At 35.1% G+C, this 20,017-nt stretch overlaps 2 protein-coding genes across 6 annotated transcripts in view; both read right to left on the bottom strand.

The window, feature by feature from the left end:
• Positions 1-7,056, bottom strand: part of LOC127970008 (integrin alpha-9) — an 83,682-nt gene extending 76,626 nt beyond the window's left edge. Inside the window, exons 1-2 of the mRNA XM_052572191.1 lie at positions 6,643-7,056; positions 5,083-5,210 (exon numbers count right to left, since the gene is read on the bottom strand). Of these exons, the coding sequence (XP_052428151.1) occupies positions 5,083-5,210; positions 6,643-6,830 (316 nt within the window). The 5' untranslated portion in view covers positions 6,831-7,056. The remainder of the gene's footprint in view (positions 1-5,082; positions 5,211-6,642) is intronic.
• Positions 7,057-7,645: 589 nt separating this feature from the next.
• The window catches only part of LOC127970173 (golgin subfamily A member 4), a 35,983-nt gene continuing 23,611 nt past the window's right edge, over positions 7,646-20,017 (bottom strand). For 4 of the 5 annotated variants that reach the window (XM_052572480.1, XM_052572481.1, XM_052572483.1 and 1 more), the window contains exons 17-24: positions 19,238-19,368; positions 18,717-18,803; positions 17,119-17,136; positions 16,505-16,573; positions 15,398-15,473; positions 11,644-11,741; positions 9,257-9,343; positions 8,232-8,389 (exon numbers count right to left, since the gene is read on the bottom strand). In XM_052572480.1, the coding sequence (XP_052428440.1) occupies positions 8,375-8,389; positions 9,257-9,343; positions 11,644-11,741; positions 15,398-15,473; positions 16,505-16,573; positions 17,119-17,136; positions 18,717-18,803; positions 19,238-19,368 (581 nt within the window). In that variant the 3' untranslated portion in view covers positions 8,232-8,374. The other variant, XR_008156544.1, reaches the window with a different exon arrangement.

The following is a 20,017-nucleotide window of genomic DNA, read 5'->3' as shown; positions in this document are numbered from 1 at the left end:
CTCCTAAACAGCAGCTTGTCAAAGGTGCGAATGGTTCTAATCACATGTTGCTCAGGCTGTTTGAAATGAATGCTTTTGCACCCAAAACTGTGAAGCACCCAAAGCACACAACGACGAGCGCCAGATCTCAAGTTAGAAGGGAAACACAAACTGTCAGAAACCAAGATGAAGTATGCTTGGGATATGGACGACACATTATTTTCAACAATTAGCAGCATAGCACCTTCCAAAAAACACTACTCATTCAACACAGATATATTTCACGGGTTCAAGACTGCAGGAACACCACGAGAAGAATTCCCTTAATCTTGGCAATCACTTCAAATAAGAAGGCGCTAGGAATGTTCCTCAGACTATAAACATCTCATCAAATCAGCAACCCCAGTTCCCCTCCGGCCATCTTCGTAACAGTCGTGTTTGTTTTCGCATCTGTGTGGGTCCTGAGCGCAGTGTTCTTCTGGTCGTGAACCGCTCAGCGAGGGGATGAGAAGTAGGATGAGATCTGGAAGTGTGTATTGAGCGAGCGTGAGGCCGGAGTGTGCTGCTCAGTTAATGGATAACTGAAAGAAAACAAACGTGCATGCTACTTTGATCACAAAGGTCAAATAAGATGGACGGTTGATCTATTTAACAGTATTTAACAGTTCAGTCCAACAGCATATTGCTTAGTTAGTTTTAATGAGATTTTACCCCATTTCTGTACAATTTGCACTATTGCATTAAATGTAAACAACTCATGCTAATTGTAAAAATGCGCCTTGCATTTTTGCTCCAAAAATGTGCCTTTACATACAATTCATTGCATTTCCAGCTGAAATGAACACTAGTAGTAGCAAAACAATTTAAAGTTTATTTGTATAGCGCTTTTCACGATACAAATCATTTTCATAGCTTTCATAATCATAGCTTATCAATGGTGACTTTCAGTTAATGTACATATGGCAAAAATCAATTAAAGGCATAATCAAACAGACGATGAACACCATTAACAGCAATAAGTTGCAATCAAACTTATAGCAATAGCAAAATTCTGTGAACTGTTGGTACAAAACACCAATAACTTTTCCTTTTCACACAAATTTTGATTATGGGAGCAGATTATGAATAAATAAAGATTTATTTTTGCACAATACTATGTTGAAACACTTGCCAAAGTCCATGATTTTTAAACTAATACATTTTGGCATTTGCATCTCATAAACACCTCCATATGTGTGTCTTTATGACGTAGTAAACTGGTTCATTAGCTCACCTGGTACACTTGAGATGTAAAGCGTTCTGGTTCGAGTCACGTGTAAAACATGAATCAAAACACAACACAAAAGAGCTCAAATGTTTAGTGTAGGTGGTACATTATTTTTAAATGCAATAAGTGCATTATCATTTTAACGTCACTCAACAGACATTTCATTTCCAAACTGCTGCGATATGTACAATAACCAGTGTAATAAAACATTGACAGATTCACATTCATTGTGCTTCACTGGACATTTCACTTAGAACGGGAATGTTTTTTTTCTCCAATGAGCCTGGGCTGAAAGCAAGTATATCTAGAATAAACATTTCTCTCTTCTTTTATTCCAGTTCTTCCACTGAAATAATTGCAATTGCTTTGTCTTTTTCTTAAGGAACACATGCAATGCTGCCTTAGAAATTGGCCAAAATGTTGTCATGAAATTGACCACTGATGAATAACGTTTAGATAAAGGTAATGGAACAGATGTATTCTTATAGTCCACTATTAAACATATCCTTCAGTGCACTAAAGCCCCACTCAACAGATAATCAATTGACTATTACTCTAAATAAAGATTGTAATTGCTTGTCCTGAATATAGCTTTGAATGGGCTCTGTGTTGCTTCAACGGAAATAGCATAATTACTGTATTTAATGAAGCTTAGAAACATACTAGAAAGTGGTGAATTACCTCCCATGACAACTGAGGACAATGCCTTTTTTAACTTTACCAGTAGAGAACTTCAATCAAGGCTGTAAGAAGAGAAGAAATGATCTGCAGTACAGCCAAAGAATTGCTCAAAATATGCTTGCAATTATAAAGATCAAGACCATTTCGTAAGCGATGAATAGTTTTGTGTCTGCGAGCAGATGAGTAAATGTCTAGTCATGGTACTGTGATATCATCTGACCCCCGTCCACAAGAGTCACTAAACATTCTTCCGAAATTACCAACAGGCGGAAGGTTTAAAGAAATAGTTTACTGAAAACTGTCAAATTCAGCCATCATTTACTCAACCTTCTATAAATTCAAAAGCAGCAGGACTTTTCTTCTACTGTGGAACATAATAAATATACTGTACGATGTTTAGCAGGATGTTCTTGTTCCACAGAAGAAATAGTCACATAAATTAAAGGCGTTTCCCCTAAAATGGAAACTGTCTGAAATCCTCAAGCCATCCAAGATTTAGATGAGTTTTGTTCTTTATCAGAACAGATTTGGAGAAATGTAGCATTGCGTCACTTGCTCACCAATGAATCCTCTGCAGTGAATGGGTGCCGTCAGAATGAGAGACCAAAAAGCTGATAAAAACATCACAATAATCCACAACTAATTCACACATGACCTTAAAGGATAAATCCACTTCCAGAATAAAATTTCCTGATCATTTACTCAGCCCATGTTTTCAAAGATGTTTGTCTTTCTTTAATCAAATTGCAAAGAAATTAAGTTTGTATGAGGAAAAGATTCCAGGTTTTTTTTCTTATAGTGGACTTTAATGGTGGCCAACGATTTTAAGGTCAAAAATGCGGTTTCAGTGCAGCTTCAAAGGGCTCTACATGATCTCAGCTGAGTATTAAGGGTCTTTTCTAGAGAAACGATTGGTCATTTTGTTTATTTATATATAAACATATATATAAACACACTTTTTAACCACAAATGCTCAGCTAGCATTAGCTCTGCAGTACATATGCAGCATGTTAAATGCTCATGGGGCAAGTACATTTTCAGGACATTTTCATTCTGGAAATGGACTTATCCTTTAAGGTTTTTTGTAATTTTCTTTTTTTGGGGTGAACTATTCCTTTAACCACACCTGAGAGAAACGAACACTAGTTCCCTCATACCAGTAGCAATATTTCTCAAGGGGGCCCTGCGGGGGCTAATTCTATATGATTCATGTAAACTCAAAGCTGGGGCCCCAGGACACGCCTCGTTTGCTCTTGTGTGTTCTGTCAGTATACTAAGACACAGCACAAGCAGGAGTGGGTGCATTAAAGCCACATAAACCGCTCTCATCTCTCCACCACAAGAAAGGAGCTTCGAGACATCTCTACACATTGAATCCTTGGCACAGCCGCTCGGAAAATATCAGCCAAACCGTTCATCATTTCTATCAAAATACCTCAGGAGCCAGACTACAGATGTTTAAATTGATTGCACAGTAATATAAAAAAAATATATAATAATATTGTCAGCTGTCCATCACATAACAAGCTCATAGTATGATGCATATTTACAAAAGGAAAAGTGTGCATCAATCCGTTATCAGTGCTGAAAATGAGTGTTAGTATGACGGTGTAATGTGAAAACAACAGGATAAGATAAATGGGAGAAAAGGCTGTTAAAACATGAAAACACACAGGGTTTCAAATTCCATGTTTAACTTCATGAGTAATTTGAGTGGTTCAGTTGTTTTGTGTTAAACTAACTGTAAAACACTTCTGCTGATTTGACTGTGCAGATGGCATCTTCTAGCTGTTTTACATTTCAGTTGGTGCTGTCAAACACAGGCACATCTGACACTCACACAGGATATAATGATTATATGTAAACACATTTACACTTCCCTTTTTACAAATACAAAAGAGCTCTACACATGTTTTCAGAACAAGATCTTTAGATGCATTCTTCTTCTGGATTCTCCAAGATTCTAGAAAATTGATGAATTTAAGACATAATTATGAATTTAAAATACACAATTGTTTCAAAGCACCTTTACAAAAACATCATGATGATGGTTAACATTTACAATATCGTCATGACTTGCAGTCGAATTTATAAATTAGAGCTTGGAGATAATAAAGTTTACATTTTGTGACGATGCAAGCAATAAAATCTTTAAGATTTGCTACAGTATATGGTATTTATCACTATATGCAAGCATACTGTATGCAGATGCTAAAGCAGTGTTAAAGCCAGAACATCAAGGCTGATACAGTTTTTACACAAATGCCATCAGGCTTGTGTACCAAACCCATCTGCTGCTGCTCCCCCAATCACTGCAGACATACTATACATTCCCCTGCATCCTGCCTACACTCATACACACACATAATGCAAATAACATCAGAGACTATAGACTACCTAGGCATACTTTCTGCACAAATACACCCTTTTCAATGCACAAACACGCACTTTTTCGATTGCAACAACAGGAACTCAATCTGCATCGACAGGACTTTGCACAGCACATGCATGTCTTCCTTGTTTACATTGTGCACAGTGCACATTATGCATGCAATAACTTTGTTAAGTGCATTTTTCACACCATTAGTAATCTTGCAATTTGTAATCTCCATAGATATTTATCTTTATGTCCTTAACTTTACGCCATATGCTGTTTCTTAGTTTTCTTTACAAATGACAATAAACTCTTGAATCTTGTATGCTGGTAAAGTTAGATACACATCCACCTACTGTACAAATAAAGTGCTGGATGATAATATAGTTCGATTTTGCAACGACACATACAAAAAAGTCATTAAGATTTGCTATGTGATATATATACTACCAGCATATTTATACTGTATTATGTCTCTGGAGAGAGTAACTTTTATATCCAACCTTATATAAAGAGCCAGACGATTATATAGTTACTTTTTGTGACAAAAAGGAGCAGTTAAGATTTACTATTTAATGCAGAGCATAATAATATATCCAACTTTATATTTAGAGCCTGAGAATAATATAGTCACATTTCCGAATGATTTAAACAATCACATAGCGGAGAACTGGTGTATATTGTATATAGAGAGCTTTATGTGAATTTACTGTATGTTATGAGGGTTAAGTAAGATCTACAGTGTACTTTGGGTATTGGTGAGATCATGTGAGACACACACCTCTGCCGAGGTCCATCTCAGTGCAGCGCTGCTCTGGGTTGTTGCGGATCCGACACTTGTATATGGCTCCGGGCGACTGAACTGAACTGCTGAATGATGAGTTGGCTCTGGGAGCCCCGACCACAATCCTACAGACGTCAGGAGAAACACACTGTCACTGTACATCACCACACAACGTCTGACCTCACAATACTGGTTACCTGAGACAACAGACAGAATATGGTCAATATAAAACTATTCTTTGTTGGTCTTTGTTTTGTCTGTAAGTGTCAAAGATGAATAATAGAGCTGTCTAATAAGTGAATTAGCACGGGAGGTGGTTGTGCCTTGTCATACTGTCATGGTTTGGCTCTACAATTCAGTGATGCAAGAACTCGGTTACATCATTATCTCCACTGAAGCAAAGGCAATGATTTGGGCGCTGGCCATTGTTTCCGTTTAAACTTTAGGACAGCCCTTGGAAGAAAAAAAAGTCTTAACATCTGTACAGTCACAAGAGATTTTTATTTATTTATTTATTTTAAAGTTGCATGTTTGGAATGTAATGGCAAGAGTTGAGTTGCAAAAGAAAGGGAAACCAATGTTGGTTAGCCCGAGTTGTGTAATGCAAAAGAATTGCATGCATAATACATTGTATTAGATTAGACAACAAAACATCTAACCAAATGTCTTTGTCCAAATGCAGAAGGATATTTATTGCATATTATTGTAATTTTTTGCTCAACTTGGTTTGAAACTAATTTCTAATAGATTAAATAGTTCCAAAGTATATGCAACTCGGTTTGACATTTTATCATCTAACGCAATAATATACATGATTAATCAGTCCGAAAGATATTTTGGAGTCACTTGTGACAACCCATAACCAAGATAAATTAAAATTAAAATGACAATTCACACAGAAAACGTAAATAATTCACGTTTCTCCAAGCGCGAAACGTGCAAAAAGTGAGTAACGTTACTCTAGTAGTTATTTATAACTTCATTACATATTTAATACAAAACTGTTTAAAAAATTGTAATTAAGATATTTTAATTTGACGTACTGTGCCAGCGTCATCAACGTGATGACATTTATCGATTTTATTTATCGAGATAGCTAGAGGTTTTTAAAGTATAGCTTACATTTAGACCACTTATTTAATTATCCATATGTCATTAAGAAGATTTCAATGACCACAAAAGTCTGTCAACGCTATTAAGTTCACCTGATGCTCGAGAAAGTGACGTCTACCTGAGGAGGAGGTAACCTTGGCAACAGAAGAGCGCTCGAGCTGATGCACTGATTGTTCATTATGGATTTATATATCATACAACTTTTATTTTTATACAGCCTTAGGATAGTTGAGCATTGGCTTACTGTGCCAGGCGCCCCTAAAGACAATTTGAGTTGCGTGAGACAAAAAAAAAAAAAAAAAAAAAAGAAAAAAAAAAATAGAAGACTCAGACCGCATTTAAAATCATTGTAATGTTCGAGTACTAATTTTCACCATTTAGGCATCTATAAACACGCATAACTGACTGTATGCATGTTAATTCTGCCTCTGATTATGTACTCACCAGCGTGTGTTGTCATGTACGTGCTCCAAGACTGAATATCCAAAAAACGTCGTATTTGGTCCTCGGAACACCAAGGTGTGTTGCAAGTCAATGTTGAAGGAATAAGCCAAAGAAACCAAACACAAACACACAAAAACATCCAAAGGGCGTCTGTTCCGCGTAGAAAGTCCCGTCATTCTGTCGCGCATCCTCAGTGCTGATGAGAACTTTATAAAAGCTGTTAAATCTGTCTAGAGTTTCACAGTTAATTGGGAATAAAAACTACATTTATACAACTACACCACGTCCTTCTCTTAAAGTTGGGAATCAAACACATGCAAACACGGGGTTTGAGTTTGTGAGTCGGAGGTTTGGGTCAGGACAGCGCTCTCATTGCATGCTCTTCTCTTCTGCTGCTCAGTCTGTTGCGTCTCTGGAGTTTCTCTTGGCATTAAAGCGCCGCGCTCGCGCTGACGCGTGTGTTACGCACGAGCATCACATTTCACATTACAACAGCGCCGCTTCCACTGGCGACACCTAGCGTCCGCGCTCAGTACTGCAGCGCATTAGTTTAGCATACTGTCTGTGGAATAAGTTTGGTTAAAAGTGTATGAAGAGTATACACCCATGTCTATTTAAAAAGGAGATCCTTGTTTTTTAATTTTCCTTGTTTGGCTAATTCTAAAGAGCATATGTGAAAAAGATAAAATGGTGATTTTTATAGAAATATATTCTGTTATGTATCAATCTAAATATCTATATGTGTGTATTCATTCATATTAATATATTCACATATAAAGAAAATACTTTTTTATGGATGGCAACTGTAATATTATTACTGAAATATAAATGTAAAATCATGGTAAATGACTGTGGTAATAATTTAGTACCACAATTTTGCACATTTATACATTATTTGGCCAGCAGTGACTATATTATATTGAGGATCAGGTCTTACCTGACAACCGAAACATAGATCAGTGTTACAAGAGCTTCTGCATGCAGAGAGAAGAGGATTTCAATGTACTGTAAATAAAACTTTATTAGTTGTCTTAAAATGTATTAACTGCCTCAAAGTGCCTTATGACAGATTTATAGCCTTTTTTTCCTAACAATGATTATTTACAATATGAAGTGTGGTTCTAGTTAGTCAGTTTCCCCCGAAAATACAGTATTAAGTTACAAAAACATAATAAACAATCAGCATACTATGAGCCGGTGTCTTTATATCGTACATGTGCCGTGCAGATAGTTCAAGGGTAATTTCATCTAACCTTAAAACAGAGAAAAACAGGAATAAAAATGAAATAATTCAGGAAGAATTGAGAGAATCGACCAAACTGAAACTTACAGTCAAACTTATTGCACAAGTTGTCAAATCATAGAAACGCAGCTTTAAAGAAAGAACCGTCTAAATTATTATTATTAAAAATAATAATAATAAAATAAAAAGAGAAAGCAAGAAAGATACATTTGATAAATTATTTCTGGCAAGCTACAAATTTAAGAATATTCTTTACATTGCTTCAATTTCTGAATCTAACCAAATTCCCTGGTACTATTACTCGTGTACACACACACACACACACACACACACACACACACACACACACACACACACACACACACACACACACACACACACACACACACACACACACACACACACACACACACACACACGGAGAAGTAGAGCAGGCTCTTTCAGGTCAGTAGCATCTCTCAGCAGCAGCAGCACGGTTCTGGTTCCATCTTACCGGAGCCAAGGCTGTAAAACAGAATCTCAGTTACTGCAAGAAGATTAAAATCAGCAGACAAAAACAGCAGCGACTGCATTTCACATGCACAAATACAAATAATCAAAATAGCAAGTAGAAAATCATGGATGTATAGTACAGTTTGAAAAAAAATCATACTTTTATTCTGTAAGGATGCACTGAATTGGTCAAACATGACAGTAAATTATGTTGGAAACATTTTTCAATTCTGAACCAATTTTGAGCTTTTGAACTTTCTATTCTTAAAGAATCCTGAAAATAAAATGTACCAGTTTTTTCCACAATAATATGAAGCAGTGCTGTTTTCAACACTGATAAACAGAAATGTTAGCAAATCAGCATATTAGACTGATTTCTGAAGGTCATGTGACACTGAAAACTATAGTAATGATGCTGAAAATACAGCTGCTCATCACAGAAATAAATTGCATTAAAAAAATTAAAAAAAATAAAATAAAGCAGTTATCATAAATTGTAATAATATTTCAGAATATTTTAGTTTTACTTTTTTTTATCAAATAAATGCAATGGTTTGATGAGAGTTCTTTCAAAATCATTAAAATAAATCTAATCGCTAGTGTAAACTAAAGGCAATTGGCTATCAAAACTGTTACAGAAGTGTGATTTCACGAACAAGCAATTACAATTGGAAAGGAAACGGTGACCACACCGCAGGAATCTGATAATTAACCATCAAATATTCGATAAGAAACACATATGTGCTTCATTTAGCATCTGATGGGCTCCCTCTCTGCACATGAACGGCAGGCTGAGCATCAGTGCTTACTGTTTGAGTCCGTCTGTTCACATAAGGAGAGTTACAGAGAGTCTCTGAAGCACACTAAAGACACACTCACCAGCACACGGGAATCCTCGTGCTCCAGAACCTTCTGCGCCTGGTCCGGAGGAAACTTCAGCATGGATGTTATAACTTTGGCCATTGTCTGAAGGAGCAAGAAAAATGAGATGAAGCTGAAATATATTAAATATATAAACATTACAGCATTTTATTTAAGAGCAAGGAATTACAATTTAATTTTTCTCATCATTTACCCACCCTTAATTTGCAGCAAGATATTTTGAAAAAAGTGTTTAACATACTATGGCAGTCAATTGGGACCAGAGACTGTAAATGAGCTTTTAAAATGATTACATGTGTTAATCAGTCCTGTTCTCCATTTTCTCCTAACAGGTCTTTATTCAACTAGAGGGGTCTCATCATAGGTTGGAGTTAACAGTTTAACAGGAAAACAACATGAAGGAGTGAAGCATACATGCATGAACGCAAATTGCAGAAACGTTTATATACTATTATAGTTAGGGATGCACGATAATATCGGCACAACATCAGTATCGGCCGATAAAAGCTTAAAATGACCATCATCGGCATCGGCCGATTTGAATATTTCTGCCGATTAGCCAAACCGATAGGGGGGCGTGTGCGCGCGCGACGACCATAAACGTAGCTTGAGCGCCAAAAACTTAAACTTACAATATGTCAGCTGTGTGGAGGCATTTCGAGATCTGTCAAATAGATAACAAAGTTGCTATTTGCAATATTTGTAAAGCACAAGTGATGCGAGGAGGCGTAAAACAACAGTCTTTCAACACTACAAATATGATTACACATCTTAAGAGCCGTCATCCTGAGCAGCACCAAGACCTGTTTTTCAGGTGTGAATGTCTGTCTACATTTGTAAAATAATATATTTATGGTAGAATCAGTACAGAAGAGATACATGGATTTCTCTTCAGTAAAATTAAAGTTTAAATATATCAGGCGAAAAATTTGTATATCGGTATCGGCCAAAATTATTTTGAAAATATCGGCATATCGAATATCGGTCAAAATCCAATATCGTGCATCCCTAATTATAGTAGCTATTATTTTTATTTCTATAAATATATATATATATTCTTTTAATTTCTATAAATTCTATTAATAAAAAAATTATAATAATGTTTTTTGTTTAGTTTTTTATTCAGTCATTGTATGTGCTTTCATTTTTATAAATTGTTTTTATAGAGAGAGAGAGAGCATATATGAATATGTGGAACTATAGTATTTAATATTTTCATTATTTTATTTTAGATTTATTATTGTATTTATTTTTATATTTAAAGTGTTACGTGTAATGTAAGTTTTAATAATATGTTGTTTTGTCTTTTTTTAATTATTTTTTGTTTATATTCACATACACACACACATACACAAAATATAAGTGTCTAAAATCTAATTAGTTGTCTTAGTAATTTAAGTACATAAACTTACTTTATTTCAATTTTTCTAATTTCTAAACTTGTTTAAGTTGGCTTTTCTTCAGTTAATGAAAGATTTTTTCATAGTTTTGGTTAACAACAATGGATAGGGATGCCTGTTGTGATGTTATAAAGACCTGACTGTTTATTAGCAGTGAGGGGGAATCTCACTGGGTTTTCATGGGAATTAATCATTTCACAGGCTTTCATCCGGACTCCCCGTCACACTTATTTACTGCATCCTTCCTCTAACAAACGCCATTATTATTACGTGGGGACAAACTGTGCATTGTGGGAGATAATAAGAAGGTTTTACAACATGTATATGCATAATTATTATTTTAAACAGTTGTTTATCTGTAAATGGGTCTTTCCTACATATACAGCAACTTAACATTTTAAGCTTAATGCGTTGGCTAAATATATTAAGGCATAGTAGCTGATATTACCAATATTTCAAAAGATGCTTGAAAAAAAAAATCTGGAATTTGTCGCTCAAACTTACATTATTTTAATATTATTTATCTGCAACTTGTTATTTATTTAGTATCTACATAGTATTTATTAATATTTTAAATTAGCTTTTATTTCTATATTTTCAGATTTATGGTTTATGTTAGTTAGTGCTTAATGTAATTATTTTGTTTTTGTAATTATAGAACGTCAAATGATTTAACTTTTAATTGCCAGAGCAGCAAAGTTTTTCATCTAATATTTATAATTCACTTTATTTCGACTTTATTTTAATAAACATGATTTTCAATAGCCATCCCTACCTTTTTTTTTTTTATTAAATGTAAATATACATTGATAAAGTTTCTAAGTGCCTAAGCTTGACCAGCATATATTTCTGGATTTTCTATCACACTTTATTTTTAAAAGTAAACGTAATTTTTTTTATAAAACTGCATAATGGTAAGACCCCAAAACAGTCCCTCACCGAACGACATCATTGTAAAGTGTAATAATAACCCCTGAAATGTACCTTTGTCTCTCTTCCCATCATGTACTCAAACATGACCTTCCTGAGGTACTCGAATTCAGTCGGCTCGCTGAAGGGGTCCGCGCTGTTGTGTGACATATCTGTAGAAACAATTAAACAGCAGATTCATCATAACCATAATCAGAGTATCTAAGATCATTAGAGATATTAAGCTCAGTTTTAGAAGAAACAGTTGCTTTATTTTAAAGCACAGCTCGTTCAAAAACATGACTGGTCCCTCATTCACTCCAGTTCTGCTGAACATAATCAAAACCAGAGCAGCCAGATGATGAACTTATAAATCAACACCAACCAACATCTTCTAAGAGTTGATCCAAGAGAGTTAGACATGATGCAAAGAATAAAAAAAAATCACATGATCAGAAATGAAAATATGTGCATTGATACAAATGCAACTAGACTTTTAGATTGAACATGTTTACCATGATCCTAGTGCACACTTTTTTTCACTGTTGCACGATGAAAACCCCTTTTTCAAACCTCTATTTTTAAGCATGCAGAAGAAATTATGAATCCGAGTTTAATACCTCAGTTTAGAGGGTTGTTTCAAATCTGAAGTATAAGCTCTTTCTGAATGTGTGCTGGTGATTGAGGACAATTTTCCCTTGCTTTGACATCAATAAGATAAGCAAGCCTTCATACACTCAATTCATTCATTACGTGGCAATAATCAGGCTGTAAATCACTTCCAGCGGCTGTAATTAAGAGCGCCGGCTCGCAGCAGCACTGGAACACTATAAAGAAAGCATTGTGGCTAAACACAAGAAGCTTAGGCTCAGTCGAGGTGGGGGCCTTTCCGTTTTCCATCCTGCGTTTAATGGATAAAGAAGTGAGAGCAGAAACGGAACAGGAGACGCTGAGACCGTGAATGAACAAAAACCAACTTGAGTTTAGAAAAGAAAAAGTCATAAAGCTGGCGATGGGCAGGGAATGTTTCTGTGCTGTTGATGCCATGGAAAACATGACGTGAAGAGAACAACACAACATTAACCAGCACAGCTCATCCACTACACCTAACTCCTCGCATTTAGAAAAAAAACACAACTGTTTATCTGTTAATTGGGGAGAAGAACAGTTTTGTACCTCATGAAAAGTGATGCATTAGATGCACGAGATAAATGACAAAAAAAACTTTTTTTTGCATAAAAAGTTTTCTTTTCTTTTAAGAAATGAATACTTTTATTCAGCAAGAATGCACTGAATGGATCAAACATGACAATAAAATACATCAATCATTCGAATCAATAATGTTCTTTTTAACTTTTTATAAAGCAAAGAATGCTAAAAATTCATGGATTTCAACAAAAAGCAGCACAACGGTTTTTTAACATTGATTATAAGAATATTTCTTGAGCAGCAAATCAGCATATCAATCAGAATGATTTCTGAAGGATCACGTGACACTGAAGACTGGAGCAATTCAGCTTTGATCACAAATTAAAATATAAAACTAGTATTTTAAACTGTAATAATATTTTACATTTTACTGCGTTTTCAATCAAATAAATCCAGCCTTGGTGAGCGAGCAGAAGTGGATTTTATCAAAAACATTTACACAATCTTACCGACCCCAAACCTTTGAACAATACTGTACATGCTCTTGCTAAAAACATTACGCACATGTGGTACACATCTTAAGCATCGCAAGTGCCCCAGATGTGCAGTAAATCTTCAGTAACGTCTCATGGAAGTGATGTAAGGATTAACCAATTCGTTTTTTTAAGTCAAACTGACTTTTGCATTACAGTATCTAGCGTGCACAAACAGCAAATGAGGTACAACCGATCAGTCAGCCGTCCTGCCTCATTACACCAGTGAATGACTGGCAATTAGCAGGAGCCGTGTGTCTCTCTGGAAAGCCCATTTAACCCGAGCTGAGTGCTTGACGGAGAGATGGGGAACTCAAGGTGTCGCTGAACACAAACAGGCCTTTGATCAGGAAGCATGGAGAAATGAGGGGCTAATAAATAACCTGACCTGTCCAACTGACCCCAGATCAGCCCAGCTGGGCCAACACCGATCCGTCTCATCTCCAGAGCAATGCAGTCTGAATGATACAGAGGGACTGGTTTACGACCGCCATTAGCACATGCTTAAACTCCATTAATAATACAGATATCAATGCAGAGAAAACAAAGCACCACCATAAATCATTTCAGTACTCTATCAAACATATAATTAAATACAGGTCGTTATGTGGCATTTCCTGAATAATGAGTAATTCATGGGAGGCAGTGAGAAGGTCTAAAAGACTTCATAAGCTACTGTCCCTTTAATGTAGAGGCCACACAGATAAGATGAAGAACAGAGGAGAAACGGATGGGTTTGTTTGTGTATGAAGACGGATTGCTTAGCTTCATGTCAAAGATGGAGATATCTTCAAAGGACAAAGTCATCTGGAAATATATCTAGAAGGATTATTAATGTGGTTTATGGGACGAGAGAGGCTGGCTCCTAAACCTAGTGAGGCATCACACTCCCAACATGAAGACAAATTCAGCATTGCAAGAATATTTTGTAGATTAAGCAACTGCAGAAAGCATTGCAACAACATCTGTGAACAAATAAAAAAGATTTATCCAATAAGGGTTTCTTTTTAATTTTAGCAACTTGTTAATGTCAAATTGTGTTGAAATTGAGATTCCAGTCGAGTCTTTCAAGGTTGCTGTTTTTTGGTGTTCAATAACGTCTCATTTTAAGCTTTCAAAATCAGTAATATTTTGGGATATTATTACAGTTTCAAGTAACAGTTGTCTATTTGAAGACATTTTAAAGTGTAATTTTTTTCCTGTGATGCAGCACTGAATTTTCAGCATCATTCCTCCAGTCTCCAGTGTCACATGATCTTCAGAAATCATTTAAATATGTTGATTTTCTGTTCAAGAAACATGATCAGAGATTAAACCTGATTCATATTTTTGCAGATACTGATAAATGTTCTTTTTCAAGATTCTTTGATGAATAAAAAGTTCAAAAGAACAGCATTTATTTGAAATCTTTTGTAACATTGTAAATGTCTTCAAAGTCACAATTTAATGCATCCTTGATGAAAAGTTTTTTCTTTCTAAAACAATAGTGAATGTTTAAAAACAAGGCAAATTGCTTTATTTTACGATTTAATATTATATTGTTCTTAAATGACTTAAAATACCTAAAATGTAGTCGGCATTATCACACCCGTAACTCAAAAGGTGTTGTTTTGATGCTGATGCTGACACTGCTCTTGTCTTCAACAGTGCAAGTATAAAAGACACAGCAGATCTTTGAGACGGCCGTCTGAATCTGGGGAGAAAGTGAGTCTGTGAAAAGCATTAGTTTCAGAGATGAGCTCTTTATTACACCAGCAGGGAAGGGCTGTGGAGGGGCAGATTTTCTCCAATAGCTGCCCATATGTTTAAGCTCTGCATATGTGTGTGATTGATAGCAGGGTGTTAAAGCACGGCTCTCCTGCGATGACTGAGCGCTCAGAGCTAGTGAGGGTGAAGGTGAGCTTTATCCGCCAAAGGTCAGTGTGCCACATCATTCATTAACCTCTGGGAGTTACAGGAGATACTTGACAAGCATTTTACTGTCACTAGGTGGCTAAAACCCCCAAATTCATATTACAAACAGATAAATAAGACAGTAAATGACATCTGGATAACAGCTTGCTTTAGAAACATTGTTCTGCATGCCCATAGCTAGACGATATACCATTCAAAATCCATCTTTAAATAAAATGTTAACGGTTATTTACCTCTATATGAGCTTCCCAGGTGAGTCACCACTGTGGCTTTATGGGAGCGTCTTAGTTTGTCTTCTAGTGCATGAATCTGAAAATGAAGAATATGCATATATAGTGCAAAACTGATCTTAAAGAACTCAAGTTGGTGTTTATATACATGTATAAAAGTTTTAGAAATTAAATAAGAGGAAATATGCATAATACATTTTACATTAATGCATTTAGCAGACTGTAGAGGATTGCTTTTTCTTTCCTGAAAATGGTAGCTAATTGTCTTTGCTCACACAGGATAAAACAACTTAACAAAAATTACACTTGTGTTCAAAAAAAAAAAAAAAAAAAAAAACTGCTTGTAAATTTCTCATTAAGCTAATATTAGCACCAAATATTGAATTCAATCTTTTTATCAACTGGTTTTCTTTCAATTAGCACAGGTTTTGTAATCAGATCAGTGAAACCGACAATCAAACAGATACAAAACCTGTGCTAATGTAAAGAAAACAAGATGGTAAAAATACTGAATCCAAAATTTGCTGATAATCCAATATTTTTTAAAAGGTCAGTCATTTCTGATAAGGAACATCGAATTAGGTTAGGATTTTCTGTTAACTTCCCCTTCACTAGCAACATATGGCTCAGGGTGAAGCCGGGTTATAACAATAAAGGCACATGCAGTTTGTGCCTCCTGTGTGAGTTTGCGTTTGTGTGGGGCGAGAGTAACAGCATGAACACTGCTGTAACTGTTTGTAAGGGTGATATAAGAGTAAACAGATGTGCGGTGTAATAAATCTAATCTTATTTTATATGCAGGAGCTCTGGGAAAGTGACTGTTGGTAAACGCTCCTCTCATTCTTTCTCTTTACCTTCTATTTTGTCTTTGTGTGCTACTTAAGTTTTGCCATTTGCTAACACTTCTTAGGCCTAAGACATACTATGTGCAAGCATGCAAACACAAGCATTTCTAGCTTCTACTATGGTCAGTTTTCTTGTTCATGTCAAGCATGAGAATCCTGCTGAGCGAGCTGAAGTTAGTTAAACTGTCAACAATGTTTATAGCTAGTTAGCTGTTTAGTGGTTCAGACACCCAACAAGCTAAGCTCTCGGTCTTCTGTAACTTACCCTGTCGTGGTATTCCTGCTCTTTTAGCCTGGCCTCGCTCAACATGGTGGTCTTTTCTGCAAGCTGAACCTGAACGAACAAAGAAAAAGACCAGAGGTCAAAAATATAAACAAGTGGAAAGTGAGAGCAACATCTTGAGGAACAAAACTCTTTTTTTAACTTTGGGTTAGTCTCTTCTGCTCATTAAAGCTGCATTTATTTGATAAAAAATACAGTAAAACCAGTAAAATTGTTAAATATTTTTACAATTTGAAATGGCTATTTACTATTTGAATATATTTTAAAATGTAATTTATTTTTGTGATGCAGAGCTGATTTTTCAGCACGATTACTCCAGTTTTCAGTGTCACACGATCTTTCAGAAATCTTTCTAATATGCTGATTTGACACTCAAAATACATTTCTTATTAGTATTATCAGTGTTGAAATGAATGAATAAAAGCACAGCATTTATTTGAAATATCTTCTGTAACATTATAAATCTCTTTAAGATCAATTTAATGCATCATTACTGAATAACAGTATGAATTTCTTACTGAAAAAAATCATAATTTTGAACAGTCATTACACCAGTTGATGGGAATATCAGAAAAATAAAAGGAAATAAAACCTACCTTTAACTCTTCAAGACCCTGAAACACAAAACAGAATCGGCAGGTCACATAACTGCATTATTATGCAAATATTAACATACAAAAAAAATTTTCTGGGTTGCATTCGCCCACAGACTTGTGACATCAGATTGCAAAAATGCAGCATGAGCTCCAGAGGTGCACAGTGAGAGAGCGCTTTGTAACCGCACCGAACACACACGAGCACCACTTTATCCTGAACAAGGCTCAACTTTTTACCTCTTTCCAAGCATGCAGTGCTCACCTGAGAGCGCCACCATGGCATAAATCTAAGCGCTCAGGATGCTCTCTGAGGGGTTAATTGAGAACAGAGACGGTCTGTTTAAAGCCTCTTTCTCAGGGACGCATTCCAAGCCTTTTCAGGAAATTCATTCCTTTTTTCTATTCTGGATTGAGACTATTATATTGCAATTTAAAGTCTGAAAATTAAGTCTATTATGTGACTAAAGTCTAAGACAGTCCCTTGTAAGACTTGGCTGTCCATGTTAACTTCTTAGGTTAATAACATTAAATTTATCACTGGCAACACATTCACCTGATTTGACATTTCAACATTTTGATTCTGTGATTTACATTTATATTCATTTATTAACTAGATACTTTTATCTTACAAATGAGAAACACTACAAAGTTATTCATGCAAAAAAAAAATAAAAAAAAATTGTGTATATATATATATATATATATATATATATATATATATATATATATATATATATATATATATATATATATATATATATATATATATCAGCTCAGAATATGAACATCAGGACATGTTATCATTTGCTTACCCTTTTGGGAGAACTATGACTTTAATGGTTCATTTATTTATAAATCAAATTTTTATTGGGAAACTACACTTTGTATGTTAGATTTATTGATGAAGCTCAACAAACATGAAGTATAACTTGAGCAAACACTAATGCTTCAAGCTGATGGCAAAGATAGAGAAATAAACGTCATAAGATTTATTACTTTAATCATGTCTTTCAGTTTTAATCAAATGTACTCTATTATTTAAAATAGAGTAAAATACTTATATATATATATATTTATTTATTTATTTATATATGTCCCTGGAGCAAAAAAGCAGTCTTGAGTCTCTGGGGTATATTTTTTTAGCAACAGCCAAAAATACATTGTAAGGGTCAAAATTATAGATTTTTATTTTATGCCAAAAATAATTCGAATATTAAGTAAAGATAATGTTCCATGAAGATATTTTGTAAATGTCCTACTGTAAACATATAAAAGCTTAATTTTTGATTAGTAATATGCATTGCTAAGAAATAATTTGGAAAACTTTAAAGGCTTTTTTTTTTTATATATATATATATAAATTAATTAACATATATACTCTAACATACCACTATATACGATATAAACCTAAAAATAATTTGAATTAAAAAAAGAAATAAATTGGATTGTATGTTTAATTGCATATTTTTTTTAAGAATTACATTTGCATAAAATTAAGATTTAAATAAAAATGACAAGTCTAATTTGAATGCATATCTATATAAAATACAAAAATGAATGGCTCCCGTCAGGACATGGTGTGTAAGCGGTGACTGTACCTGAGGGCCACTGAGACTCCTCTGCTGTAGCTCCTCTAACTCCTTCTGCACCTCCCACACACGGTCGCCCATCTCCACCTCACGACTCTACAGGGAGAACAAACTCTGAGCAAACGTGCACTTTCTGTCCAAATCATCTTACAGTGCTGCCATACTGTATTCATTTTCAGGTCATAAACTTGGATCTTAAAACAATTAGATGTATATGATACAGAAATAATCCTATCACAAATAGTTAGCAATGCATACTTCTCTGTCAGGATGGAAGTAAGCAGCATAAGGCCTGCATCATTCCCTACAGCTCTAGGGAAAGTCCGAGGTGCTAAGTGTTTCCTGATGATTCACAAACTATTAGCTGAAACCTGAACTTACTGACTTTATGTGGGGGAATTTAGCAAAAGCGATAAACTTCCAGTAAATTCTTCCTGTGACTTTCTATAAAGTTGAACGTATAATACATCTGCTGGTCATTAACTCACAATTACATACAAAAGATTCAGTTTCACATTATTTTGCTGTACCTGAAGGACCTGTTCATAACGCTGAACCATTCTGTTCAGGTCTTCTTCCTTCTGAGCGATTGTTTTCTGAAGCTGACTGACTTCATCTCCATGTGTAGTTATAAGCTCAGCTTCAACACCCTGAGCTTTCTCTGTGTGGAAATAATAAACGGGAAAGTACAGTAAGAAGGTCACCATGAAGTTACAACCACTGAGTGTAAACCACTCATTTCCAGACTGGATGCATTAAATGGCAGGATTGGAAACACATGGTAAACCAATCATGAATTTCAAATTTCATATTTCCTGAGGCCAGTAAATCAGCAAATGTGAACTATGAAAACACAGTTTTTTCATGTCCACAGTGCTTTCCAAGAATTTTGTACTTGATCTTATTCAGTATTTTTAACAATATTTTGGTTTTACTCACAGGAGTACTTCATTCCAATGTGAAAATTCTGCCTTATACGTCCTTCACATTGCTCCAAAAGCAATATGATTTTCTTTGTTCCATTGAACACAACAAAATGTCAAACAGAATGTTCACAATGCTCCTTTAATACAAAAATAAAATAAATAAATATGGACCAATGCTGCCAATTTTTCACTTTTGGATGAGCTATTCATTATATCTAAACGACCGAATACATATAATTGCACTGCATTCCACTCCAAAGAACGCCATGCCATGGTATTATAGCCATCATAGTAGTGTCCAGAAAACAGAACTAACATGCATGAGCAATAAACAATATAATTGTAATGTAGAGCCTAGGGTGGGCGATATGACCAAAATCTTAT

The sequence above is a fragment of the Carassius gibelio genome, chromosome B13 (genome assembly GCF_023724105.1).
Source record: "Carassius gibelio isolate Cgi1373 ecotype wild population from Czech Republic chromosome B13, carGib1.2-hapl.c, whole genome shotgun sequence".
In the NCBI taxonomy this organism is placed as follows: Eukaryota; Metazoa; Chordata; class Actinopteri; order Cypriniformes; family Cyprinidae; genus Carassius; species Carassius gibelio.
The sequence above is the reverse complement of the archived record's forward strand: the minus strand, read 5'-3'. Positions and strand labels throughout refer to the sequence as shown.